This window comes from Opisthocomus hoazin, chromosome 9 (assembly GCF_030867145.1).
Source record: "Opisthocomus hoazin isolate bOpiHoa1 chromosome 9, bOpiHoa1.hap1, whole genome shotgun sequence".
Classification (NCBI taxonomy): domain Eukaryota; kingdom Metazoa; phylum Chordata; class Aves; order Opisthocomiformes; family Opisthocomidae; genus Opisthocomus; species Opisthocomus hoazin.
In genome coordinates, this window is record NC_134422.1 from 41710531 (window position 1) to 41723815 (window position 13285).

The window sequence follows — 13285 nt, forward strand, 5'->3', positions numbered from 1 at the left end:
GACAGCACTGTAATGCTCTTCAAACACTGCGCACGGGATTCGTTTCAGCATCTCTAAAGCTGGGTAAAGCGTGGCCAGGGGTATTGTTTGAGCTAGAGCTTAGCAGGACAAACAAACCAGGCGTATCTGAAAGCGATGTGTAAACACGATGCTGGGGTTCCTGCTTATCGCCGGGCGGCTGCGGGAAGCTGACAGCTGTTACACAGAGGTTAAATGTGCGTTCTTCGGTCTGTCAGGAAAATTAAGCCTCCTAAAGACTATGTGGCACTCTAGAAGACGTGAATTTATCTTTGTGCATAAACAGAATACACGCTTCCATATAAATACGCTTTCAGGACTATTTAAAGTATTAGAAGTATGCTTCAGCCCAATAAAATAACGCAGATGGAGCTAGCGGATTTGGGAAAGAGCCTGACTACGTTCAGATGTGCCAGAGATCTGACGAGCATCCGGACAGCAAAGCCTGAGCACTGGCATTTGCGCTGCTAAATAACAGCCGAGGACGAGAAAGAAAATGCTATAGGTACAACGGGGATATGAACTGAAGTAATAAACGCTTGACCTTCACTTTTCATCTTTGCCAGCTTCTCAGGCTGCTTGTCCCAAAGACTGACGTGACTGTGTTTTATGTTATGCTTTTATTTGCCATATTTGTAGTTAGTTACAAGTAAAAACGGTTGAAATCCACTGTAGTTAATACAAAATAGAAATATAGCTGCACGGGTTATGGCATGATTTTTCTTACAGTCTCTTCTATATGATACCATACACTTAAGAGCTTAATTCTTAACAGTAGTCGCCTACACTAATCCCTTATTGACTAACTTCCAGTGTGATTTACTCGTTACAGATATTACCCCTGTGGAGTAGGATCTGGTAATCATTTCATAATGGTATTTTTGCTGTAGTTTTTATTTCCCCTGTAATCTGTGATTCTAAATACACGTTGAAGGAAGCAACCTTTTAGTGCAATGTTAAGTATCAGTAGAATTTTATATATGTATAAAAAAAACCCCAAAAAACCCCAAAATAACCCACGCATAAAGAAACAAGGATGTAAGGTAACTGTTGCGGGTATTGCGCTTCCCTTTCCTCCCCTCCCCCTTACCTTTGTTAAGGGACAGGAATGAACATTCATGGCGAACAAACTCCCCTGTAACCTCTCCTTTTCAATGAATTTCGAAAAGTTACAGACTCGTAATTTTGAGGGCAGGCAGGTGGCTTTGATGAACGTTATCAGCGGAGAATCAAATCCCGTGGCTCTGCAGACTCATCCTTGTGTAAAGTCATCCCTGCCATGAAGTCCAATCCATAACGCATCGTTCCCTTTAGACATGCCTAAAAGTGTGCTTCACCTTTTTGAAAAAAATTCGCCTTACATCCCTGTAATGATCTAACTCTTCTGTGTAGATATAGCTCTATATATGGACTAATTTGTAAAAAGATAAATTACGCTATTTTCAAAATACTCTGAGATACAAAGTTGTGCAGGTGCAAGTTTGGTAGTATATTGCTATAAAGACTAAGAATTAATTAGTGTTATCTGAGTATATATTCTTTAAGCTGGGAATATGGATTTAATATTGTGGGGGTTTATTTTTGCTTTTTCTTGCACTTCATAGCATTTCATACTTTCTTCAGACTATCTGCATGCTTCTATCAAACTCCTTCTTTTTTTTTTCCCTTCCAATTTCTGATCCCTTAAAGGTATAATAAGCTGATCACACATTCATGCTTGTCACTAGTGTATTTCCATAACTCTGGCAGGCTGAAAAACATCTTTTCATTTCCACCTAAACACAGGCATCTCCTCTCAGTGAAAAGCGAGAGGCTTCTGGCAAAAATCTTTCCCCCACTGAAATGGATGGGACTGACTTTTCAGCTTCGCCCTTTAAGTTTACTCTGCTCTTCTGGGCTTACAGTGTCGTGGAGCAGAGCCCCAGACTAGCTCCGTGTAGGGACAGTTACTGAGGCCGTTGGTATTCACGGAGCCTGGCACGGAAACTGCAATCGCATGTTCTCATTGGTATTTCTACATTTACATATAAATCTACTCACAGTGCTGTGAAATACTGACAGAGAAGAAAACAGAAAGGTTTGGGTTTTGACTACTCTCCACGCATTCCTCTGACATAACTGTAAGAAAGCCAGCTGACCAGCTTCTGCTGGACATACTTTTTTCCTCCTAGTCTCTCACGCCAGCTGACAGCGTCTCTCCATTAACAAACACCAGTGACTCGGCCTAAAACGGAGCGTGGTGCAGCCGGTGCCATTGACCTTGTTCACTCCGCGTCCCAACACGATGCGATAAATTACCACTGCAGAGAAGAGGATGGAAGAAACGGAATCGCTACTACCGCCTGCGTCGCAGAAACCAGTTACTCGCCTAAGTAAAACCGTGCGTATCTGGAAGGCGAAGAGAGGCTTGGGTCGATTACGCTGTTTGGTCTATCTGCAGGACAGCTGCTTGGGTTGTTTCTTCGTCCGACTCTTCTGCTTCCCCACCGACCGGCTTGTTTCTTTCATCATACAGTTTCTGGCTAGGAGCTTCTAGAGGCATCCCATACTCTTCATCGTCTTCAACGATGGACAGCTCGATGTTGTTGTTCATCATGGCCTTCCCTTCCATTCTGGCTTCCCTCTCTAGAGAATCGGCCGCTGCTTTGCCCTCCTCGGTCACCGAGGCGGTAGGTGTCACATCCGAGTGCGTGTCGGCGAATGACATTTCATCCTCGTGCGCGGCTTGCTCGTTGCTTGTAGCGTCTGTTGGTTTGTCCTCGGCTTCAGCAGGGCTTTCTCCTTCACGGACTTTCTTCACGTGGAAGGTGAGGGGAGATACTTTGAAAGCCGAACCCTTTGAAGAGGAGGATTTCTGGTGATGCACAGTAAGCGATTTTTTGATCTTTTCTCTCCGTTCAGGCGAGACAATCTTTGTGCTGATCTTGTTCATCTTCTTCTCGATGTTCTGGCGGGAAAATGCTTTCTTGAGGCTGTCTACCTTCTTGAGGCTGGATCTTTTCAGCTTCTCGGCTCTTGATTCTTCTGTTTTCTCCTCCGCGCTGTCATCCGCATCATCTTCCTCGTGAAACATGTCATCATCTGAACCCAGCTCCACTGTGTGCAAGGTTTCTTCCAGCGTTTTGTTCTCATCCGCAGGCTCCTCTTTTCCTTCTGTAATGCTGGGAATAGGCTCTTTTGCAAAAACACTGGCAGGGATCTCATTTTCCTCCTGAAAGGATTGACAATATTTGAGTTTCATAGTTCACAGGACACAAATGTAATAAACAAAGCACAACCCTGAACAATTACTTCTTCCCCCCCCCTCCGCCATGATGAGATGAAGGATGCTGAACATTGCTTGTTATTTGAGTATATTTAACCAGTAACAAGCCACTCAAAGCCCACTGAACCATTATCTGGTACAGTTTAAGACTAATGAGCTGTCAGCTGTGAGATTTCTCTTTCAGAGTGGCTTGGAATGTATACAGAATGGAAATCCCGTTCTTTGTCATTTAAATTGGATATTCTTTAGTAAGAGTTCAGCTGTGGAGTTGCACACCTATCCCCGGGGAGAAGGGATGGTATGGTGGCTAAGGACATCCAACAGACCCCTGTGCAGACCTACAGAAGTCGCGTAACCTCCCCCCCAGAGCCTTCAGTTCCTCTAGCCAAAGACTGGGAGAAGCTCTGCAGAGATGTTGGATGCATCGAGAGGTACCTCAGATGACAAAGGCAGTTAGCGCTTTCACTGTATTTCAGAAAAATGTGCGTTGCTGTCAGAAATGGGATGGTTGACACTGAGAAGCCGTGTGGTCCATGATTTAGAGTATGTGCTATTTTACAGCTATTGACAGAAAAAAAGTACATTTGCTTAGTAAATTGGTAAATATTAGAAATACAGACAGGACAACTCCTTCAAAAATTAAAAAAAGTTTATGGCATGCAAAAACAGACACCATCCAAAGAAAAAAAAAACAAGGCTCCTCACACACCCCCTTCTCTTTTCAGAAGCGTTACCCCTTAGACCTGCACGTTCTCTATTTATTTCCTTTCTTACCACCTTCAGACAAAGTGCGTGCAATAACACCCAGCGTTACGAATTTTTATTTCCCCTCCCCTATTTATCTTCAGATACAAAAAGCCATAAGCACTGAGTGAAATGGTTTTAATAGTCTCCGATCTCTCCCTGGTGGGCCCGAGTGTAGGGTTAAGGGGAAAAAGGCCCCCTACATTTCAAAATTCGTGCTCACTATTTCAGGACCGAGCACCCAGCTGTGACCACTGGAGAGAACGGTGTCTCCAGTTAAATTTGCTGTCAAGGATGTCTATAAATTGGTGTAAGGATGTCTTTATGAACAGACCGCAGTACTTTGTACGCGGTTGTTTTTAAAACCAAAAGACTCCCGCCTACCTTGCAGCGCTTCTGGAACTCCAGATTGTTCACGTGGACAGGCAGAATCACTTTATACCATATATACATGGCATATAATCATCTATACCGTGATTCAAGTGTGTTGATGAATATCCCCGGGGGATATAAAAATGGAGAGCATAAGAAAATTGATGGCTGCGTGACAGTTTGGATGTGCTTTCCTTCTACGGTTTCCACGCGCCTTCCTGGGCTGGCGGCCTCAGTCGGATACACTGGCCCAGGGGAAGCTTTCCCAGCCCTTTGCCTGCGGTGGGACGTCTCCTAAAGCCAGCGTTCTTCTCCTGACACCTATAATGTTGTTGCAGCTATGGCCAAGAGTGACCAAGATAACAAAACAAAGGAAACCCGCACCAGCTTTAAGTGAAAACAGCGGTAACTGCAGTACAAATATTTACATTTTCTCTCCACTGCAGTTAATGAAATGTGGATTACATGAGTGGGTGCAGTGTTAAATTATTCCCCAGAGCATGAGAACTGAGTATGAAGCATAATTTACATGTCCTGTGCGCTCCTTCCAAAAGCAGGTAATCGCATACAGTTTTAAACATCTCAACATTCAGGTATAAGTGCCTAAATGGCACAGAAAACTCTGATTTGAATGAGCAAAGATGGGTTGAGACTTTTAAAGTATTTAATCTAGGAAAGTGGTGTCAGAGGAGATTGATCACAGTGCGGTCTGAGCCAGAGGGGGGCCTGTGTGGCTCGTCTCAAGGTCAGTCTAGCTCCGTGTCTACAGTATTCACGTTAAACTGAAGTACCGCGTGCAGTCTCTAGAACAGTACGGACGCAGGTTTTTACTTCAATTTTTATCAAATTTGTGACTGAGTAGCAGGGAGACTGTCAAACTGTCCTTATTTATTAAGAGAAAAAAGCAAACGAAAATACACTACGAAATAATCATAGAATGGCTTGGGTTGGAAGGGACCTTATGAGGATGGTATCGTTGTCATGCCCCCCCATCATGGGCAGGGACACCTTCCGCTAGACCAGGGTGCCCCAAGCCCTGTCCAACCTGGCCTTGATTCTAATACAAGCAGACCCTAGGTAGTCTTTGGCTATCAGGCAGTACTGGCAGTCAAGAAATCTCCTCTCTGTCTAAGCTTCCTGCATGGCCCTGGAAAACATCAGCCTCCGGGCATCTGTTACTCTGCTTGTAAAATGGGGATGACATGCTCTCCTGTCTCACGTTTCTAAAAGACCTTAGGATCACAGGAACTATTAAAATGCAAATGGGAATAAATTAAGCGAAATGCTTTGGAAATACAAAGGTGGTACTGCAGGAATGCTTGCTCTCTGGTGGAGCAGACATTTCTGTTTCGAATACAGTTACTGATAACATGTTGTAAGTGGGCTATTAGTAACTTTTTGCTCTAACAAATTTATATGACACCTGTATTTTGTTTTGATACATTTTTCAAGCAGCCTAGTATTTCATTTAGGAAGACTAGAACAATACACTGAAAAATGCCAACTGTTACAAACTGCGTAACTATTTTCCATGCCAAAAAAAGTAGAACTTTGATCTTTTCTTCTTGATCTAAAATTCTGAGTAAGCAATACGTCTTTTTTATTTTTCCACACCCGAGTTCAAAAACAGCACTTGCATTTTGTCAGATGAGCTTCACTGTAGGTAGCTAGCTCCTCTGAATTTTATTTTTCCATGTGGGAGCCAAATAGACTTGTGCAAGTTCTCTGTGTAAAAAAAAAACCTCTTGCTAATACCAAAGATACTTGCAAAGTTAAAATCAGCGCCTTCCCCGTGGCTTTGATCAGCCATTCTTGAGAACTTTCTGTAGGTCGTAAACTCAACCCTATCTCTTCCCGGGAAGGAAGGAAAGATCCGTAATGGGTGTCTGACAAAACCAGACTGAGCGAACAGGGAGTTAATTTACCCCGGAGTGCTGGATCTCCGACGCCGCATAAGGGTTGGATGGTCGTTAGATTCGTGGTAAGAGGCCGTGGCCCTCAAGAAGGGCAGACGGTGCTTGCAGCCATCCAGGCTCCTCGGTACTTTGTAGATGCTGTTACGTGCCTCGATGATTACTACTCTAAAACTTGTTTCGTTACACAAAGTAGGTCAAAAGATGACAAATCCTCCTAAAACTGGCCCCCTCACCTCCCGCAGCACAGCTGGATCGAGTCCCAAGAGCCACGTGAGGTATTTTTGGCATTAATCGATACAAGAGTACTCTCCCTGCAAGGCTCCAGTGGGAAATTTAAGGAGTTCGATAGCAGCGTGAGCGGGTTGTAATTCTTCTGTTCCCCTCACTCGCTCATTTTTGAGTTTGAAGTTGCTTTTTCAAAGGATTACTACAGTGACCCAAGCAGCAAGACACAACCCGATGGCTAATTTCCTGCGCCCTCCGCTCGCTTCCTTTCAGGATGAAGCAAGATGAACCAAGAGCAGCATCTGAAAGGCGCTTCCGAATACCAGTGGGCTTGACCCCGAGCTGTAATTCTGACTTACGTTATCCGTCCTATTCGCTAGCAAACATGACATTTAATTGAAAAATTAAACATGAGCTTTTTTTTTAATCTTGCCTTTTGCTTTTGCAGCTAGAAAAGCGAACAAAACCCCCACCAAACCAGCACCCAAAAGCTGGTCATGTGGCCCAGACAAAATAGAGGGGAACAATGCCAAAGCTTAACCAGGATTTTTAAAACAGTCACTTCAGTGTTTTACTAAATTGCTGTGTCACTTGTGGCATTCGTAATCACTTTTGCATCCTCGAATACTTGGAATGGGGCTCCATTAAAATATGTCAACCAATTAAATAAATATATGCAAACCAGGAACAACGCAGACAGTCTAGGGAGAGAAAACTAAGAGCATTTTAATGGAAAATATGTAAATAGGTGAACTTTTCTGAGCGCAGTTCGCTCTCAGCCTGTACGCTGAGGGAAAGCTGATGCTGGCGAGTGGCAGCACGGTTTCAGAAAATGCAGAGCTGGAGCTCAGCTGTGTGTTTGGGCTGTGCCCAGTGCTCCCACCGAGTACCAGGGAGTCTGAGGTATGCAGTGCATGCAGAACTAGATCACAAACGTGTATTTTTATTTTCACACCTAAGCCAGCAAAGCGGGTCCCAGTGAGAAACATGCTGTGTGCAGTTTGGGATTGGGGTTTTTTTCAGTGGAAAAGAAGAATCCCCCAACTGAAGAGGTCTCACACATCCGGATTTCCCTTTTGTTTTTACAGAAATCTGGCGTCAATATGGCTTCATCGCTGCGACTTCTCCTTCCTGCAATTGTTTTTCCATGGATTCCTGCTCGGGGCAGGGCAGAAACCCAGCCAGCCTTCTGTCCTTTTCCCTCTGTGCAGTTATCCCAGCGAGACGGTGGCCCCGCTGACCACCAGCTTGTCCCACAAGGGACCCCACAGGGCTATTTTGAGGAGGTGGGCACACAGGTAAGCCTGGCAGCAGGCGTACGGGCATGGCCCGGCCAGCACCCACCATCCTTCTGAGTGCGGCCACTTCCCCAGTGGAAAATCCCAGTTCCTCCCAGGCTCCAGCGGAGAAAGCCCTGGGCACCCTCCCATGCCCCGGGAAGCTCTGCTGGACGCCCTGACTTTCCAGACAGCCACGCTGCCTTTTAGCAGCAGGCCAGTGCCAGGAGCATTTCCCTGCTCCCAGCTGAATATATATATTTTTCTAACTGAATTTAACCGCTGTGTTTCTTTTCTAAGGCTTGTGTTCCTAATCTGCATCGGCTTGGGAGTGGTGAAGTTCATTCCTCCCCCCCCACCATAGCAACCCACTTTCCAGTGAGCAATGGGAACAGAGGGAACTAAATCCTTGTAAAAACAAGGAAGAACAGACCTGCTGTCCAAAGGTACCAGCCCGGGGGCGGGCAGTGGGGAAGCAGCGGATTTTCTTTAGCTGCTGTTCTGGGACGTGGGCCTGCGTTGCTTGCTTTGGGTTTGTGCACTTCAGTATTAAGGAAAAGCTTGGGGGTTTAAACGGTCCTTAGCTTTGCAGCACTGCTTGGTGTCAGGAGCCATGCAAAGCCAGCCCTCCCAAGTCGGGACGCTGCTTCACCCTCCTTGGTGAGCTCCACCGTTGCTTTCACCCGGTGCCTGCAAATCACTGCCAGCGGCAGTGGGGATCCCTACCCGAGGGACCACACGCAGAGCTGCGTTTGCCTTTCCTCTCCGCGTTACGTCATCTCCAAAGGCCAAAATCTGAGTTCTGTGGAGGAAGACGCTGTAGCTGCAACAGCCAGGCCGTAACTCTGATGCTCGGAGGTAGCAGAAATTGCATTTCCCCAGGCCACGCCGGTGCGGGCTCCCCACGGGGAGCACTCGAGGTCTAGGTCTGGACTGGAGGTGGGAGCCAGCAGCTAGCCAGCGGGGCCTGGGAGATGGCAGTGCTCTGACTTACAGTCACGGATCTTAAATTACTTGCAGAAATGCAGAGAACGTGTCTTTTTAGATTTACCCACTCCCTGGAATCATTTCCACATTCCTTCTGGGGTGGAAACCACCAGGCTCGGTACATGCCCCAGCTCCTCCTCTTCTGGCTTGACGAGCCCGGACTGTAATTTGGGAGAACAATAAGCAAAGAGGTGGGGGCTTCCTTTCTGGGGGCAGCACCCGGGCACTGAGTTCTGCTCTGTTGTTTTCAATAGAAAAATAAAAACCCCAACAACCCAAGGAGCGGAGTGAGCGACTGACAGATGTAACAGCGAGCCGACAAGTTTAGCCTGAGGAGCTGGTGATGTGCCTGACCCTCGGCTGCTCCAGCCCCACACTCGCTCTCCTTCATTCCCCCACTGCGTTGTAGAGGTCTGTCTTGATTTTTTTTCTTTTTAAAAAATGTAGAAGTCATGTCCTTGTGTTTAGTTAAAGCTCACACTGTGTTCTGTCCAGAGCATTGCTTAAAAAGGGGAAAATATGCAAGCTGCTGCTATCACTGGATGGACTCCCGGGAAGCAGGGATTTTAGGTGAATTTTTAGCTCATCCCTGAATGAGCCAGAACAGCCTGGGCAGCGAAGCTGACAGGGAGCTGCAGCGCTGCCCTTCCCCTGCTTCTTCGGGCAGATGCAAGGGCGGTTTTTAGGGGTGCTGCTAAGAAAAGAACCCATTTTGCTAACCCTTAAGTTTGCTAAGAAAGAAAAAGACTTTCTTAAAGTTTGCTTAAAAAAAAACCCCTCTGACAACACAACTCCGTCTCCACATATGCTAAGCGTCAGCAAAACAAGGTCTCTTTCCCCCAAGTTCACCAAGAGTTAGCAAAAAAAATATAAAGGATGTTTTCCCGAAGTTTGCCCAGAGTGAGTTAGCAGAAAAAATAAAGGGTATTCTTCCCAAAGTTTGCCAAGAGTTAGCTAGCAAAACAGGGTGCTTTTCCTCAAGTTTGCCAAGAGTTAGTTAGCAAAAAAGGGTGTTTTTCCCCAAGTTTGCCAAGAGTTAGTTAGCAAAAAAGGGTGTTTTTCCCCAAGTTTGCCAAGAGTTAGCTAGCAAAAAAGGGTGCTTTTCCCCCAAGTTTGCCAAGAGTTAGCTAGCAAAACAGGGTGCTTTTCTCCAAGTTTGTCAAGAGTTAGTTGTCGAAAAAGCAAAGGGTGCTTTTCCCCAAGTTTGCCAAGAGTTAGCTAGCAAAACAGGGTGCTTTTCCCCAAGTTTGCCAAAAGTTAGTTAGCAAAACAGGGTGCTTTTCCCCAAGTTTGCCAAGAGTTAGCTAGCAAAAAAGCAAAGGCTGCTTTTCCCCAAGTTTGCCAAGGGTTAGCTAGCAAAACAGGGTGCTTTTCCCCAAGTTTGCCAAGAGTTAGTTAGCAAAAAAAGGTGCTTTTCCTCAAGTTTGCCAAGAGTTAGTTAGCAAAAAAGGGTGTTTTCCCCCAAGTTTGCCAAGAGTTAGCTAGCAAAAATAGATGTTTTTCCCCAAGTTTGCCAAGAGTTAGCTAGCAAAAAACCAAAGGCTGCTTTTCCCCAAGTTTGCCAAGGGTTAGTTAGCAAAACAGGGTGTTTTTCCCCAAGTTTGCCAAAAGTTAGTTAGCAAAAAAGGGTGCTTTTCTCCAAGTTTGTCAAGAGTTAGCTAAAAAGCAAAGGGTGTTTTTCCCCAAGTTTGCCAAGAGTAGAAGCGGGCGTTTCTCCTAAACCTGCCAAGAACAGAGCGAGCTCTTCAAGGCTGCCGAGAGCTAGCGATGAAGACCGCTCTCTCCCCGGCTGGCTGGGAGCTGGCGGCAGCGGGCCCTTCCCCGGCGTGCGGGAGCGAGCCGGGGCGAGGGTCTGCGGGCGCAGGGGCGTCGGCGGGGCCCCCCCCTCACCTGGAAGATGAGCACCTTGAAGCGGTCCCTCCGCAGCAGCTGCGCGTGGTGCTGCTCCAAGCGCCGCACTTGGTCGCACTGCCTCTCCAGCCGCTCCCGCACGGCCCGCGTGTGGGCGCAAACCTTCCGCGACTTCTCCAGCAGCTTCTCCACCGCTTCGCCCGTCGCCCCGTGGCTCCGGCACAGTTTCCCCAGGTCCCCCTGGATACCCCGCACCGCCCCTTCCAGACCCCGCTGCCTCTGCTCCATCTGCCTCTGTTGCCCTTCCACCGCTTCCAGCATCGACACCAGTTTCTCCAGTAAGGCCAGCACGGTCAGGGCGTTCACTTGACCCCCGACCACCTCCGAGGCCGGGAGCGGGGGGACCGCGCTGCCTCCCGCCGCCTCTCCCATGGCTGCGACGGGGTGGGACGGTCGGGACCGGGACCGGGGCCGCTTTTAAGGGCTGAGCCTTCCCCTCCTCCGGGGAGGTTTCGGGCAAAGCCCGGCCCCGGCCCCGGCCCCGTCCCGCCCCGGGCGGCCTCGGCCGCCCGGGGCGGGCCGGGACCGTGGCCGGGCCCCCGGTGCCTCCCCTCAACCCCATTCCCCCCCCTTTTCTAAGAGCAGGGAGTATCCCCCCCCCGCGCTTCGCCGAATGGGACAGCCCGCTCCTCGCAAGCATCAGTAGATGGCAGGCGATACCAAGAAATGCGGCTTTGGGGGGGGGGAAAGTGGCGGCTGCGGGAGAAGGGGATGGGGAGAATTTGGGGGGGGGGGGTCGGAGTTAAAGGCTGGCGTTTGATCTGAAGGGGCTGAACGAGTGATCAAAAATAGTGAAAAAATATCAAATTACTATAATCGATATATAAATCATCATGAGAATCATGTATCGATATGCGATAGTGATACAATACCGTATCAGTATGGTCATCCTTATATGAGATTAATTTAATGATAATTATGTATGATAATTGTCATAATGATTAGCGTACTTATAATATATTTACACGTGGGGAATCAAATCTCCCAGCACCCCTTCCAGTTAGCAAGCACCCCGTGAAACACCAGACTGGGGCTTTTTTAAAGAAGAATTTAAATCCTCCTCCTCCTCCTTCTTCTTCTTCTTGTTATTATTATTATTATCAGGGTTTTTAATAATAATTTAGATTATGATTATTCCATTCTACTCCATTCTCTTCCCACTCTGTTCCATGCCATGCCATGCCATGCCATGCCATGCCATGCCATGCCATGCCATGCCATGCCATCCCATCCCATTCCATCCCATTCCATTCCATTCCATTCCATTCCATCCCATTCTTCCTCTAATCATTATTTTTATGATTTTTTAGGAAAAGAAAACCCAGTCTGGTGTCGCATCGGGTGTTTGCTCGGTGGAAGGAGTGCCGGGAGATCTGATTCACCACCCGCGATGTGGATGGAGATCAGCTGGAGCGCTCTGGTTGCCCTGACTGGATTCTCCAGTGTTTCCTGGATAAAAAATCCCAGGGGATGGTGAGAAGCTGGGTGCGGTGGCGGAGGGACAATGTTTTCAAGCCTTTGCAAAGCACCAACAGGAGCGATTCAGCTTGAAGAAACCCCAAGCTGTTTATTTAGAATAACACAGAACTGTTCCCAGGTCTGATCCAAAGCTGTTATCGTCAGGGAAAACATTACAAAGTTTCGCATCCGTGTGCTGACGTTCTCAGGCACAGTCAATTTCTTTTTATCTCCTGTTCTTGACATTTGCCTGGTAACAGGACTTCTTGCTGCAACGCAGAGGTTTCTAATACTTGGGTTTATAGAATTCTAATACTTGGATAGCTGAAATATAATATTTTCTAAGACTTGAGTATGTACAATTCCTCCACGATTTTCCTGCATCCTGTAGATTAAAGACACGGATTGTTTGGAGTCCAAACGACTGTGATCCTCACCTTTTTTCTATAGGGAGACAACAAAATTTTTTAAGAATTTTACCGTGAAAAGGAATCAAAATTAATGACTTAAGGGTAATGACAATGAGTTCGCCGTTTCAGTCCCCGCGTGCTTGAGCCCCTGAATATTCATTTACTGTTAGTACCTGGGGGGTTTTCTCCTTGTGTTTTTCAGGCTGTAACTCCTCTTTCTCAAGTCGTGGGAGCTTGAAAAATGCATTTGGTGGGTGAGTTCACTTAGGAAAAAAAACCCGCTGAGCCTGCCAGAGTTGTCAACAAGGAAAGTATGCCGAGACTGTAAAATATGCAGGCTCAGAGGGGAGTGGACATATTTTAACGGGAGCAACCTAAACAAAACCCTTCTGTTTCCGCTGGCTCTTCCCGGCGGCACTACCTGATACGCCCTTCCCAAGACGTTCGTGTTGCCGAAGGGCTGCCAGCGTCTTCCCCGCTCGGTGCCGGATCCTGCCCGGCTTGCTCGATTGCTCGCTCCCTCTTTTTTCAGCTGGGACCTTGGGGCCCGGGCGAGGAGGAGGCGTTTTGGCGGAGAGCAGCAGCTCTTGTTGCTCTGGTGGGGTCTGACGTGCTCTCCTGGCAGCCTTGTCCCTTGGGCGAGCTCAGATCTCCTTGTCTCTGTCTCCAAGCCGGTCCTTCTTCTTGTCCCTCTTCCCATGG

The 13285-nt window shown here is 47.4% G+C and overlaps 1 protein-coding gene across 1 annotated transcript; it reads right to left on the bottom strand.

The window, feature by feature from the left end:
* Positions 1-623: 623 nt before the first annotated feature.
* CAVIN2 (caveolae associated protein 2) lies at positions 624-11217 on the bottom strand. Its single transcript, XM_075430477.1, has 2 exons — positions 10695-11217; positions 624-3229 (listed from the first exon to the last, which is right to left on the bottom strand). Exons 1-2 carry the CDS (start codon positions 11085-11087, stop codon positions 2435-2437), a joined length of 1188 nt encoding a protein of 395 aa, XP_075286592.1. The 5' UTR covers positions 11088-11217; the 3' UTR covers positions 624-2434.
* Positions 11218-13285: the final 2068 nt, after the last annotated feature.

What these genes read in the sequence shown, in the direction of transcription:
- CAVIN2 (XM_075430477.1), bottom strand. Translation starts at nt 11,087, where the DNA reads ATGGGAGAGGCGGCGGGAGGCAGCGCGGTCCCCCCGCTCCCGGCCTCG. An exon ending in TCAAGGTGCTCATCTTCCAG is followed by an intron (nt 3,230 to 10,694) that starts GTGAGGGGGGGG and finishes CAATCCTTTCAG; the next exon opens with GAGGAAAATGAGATCCCTGC.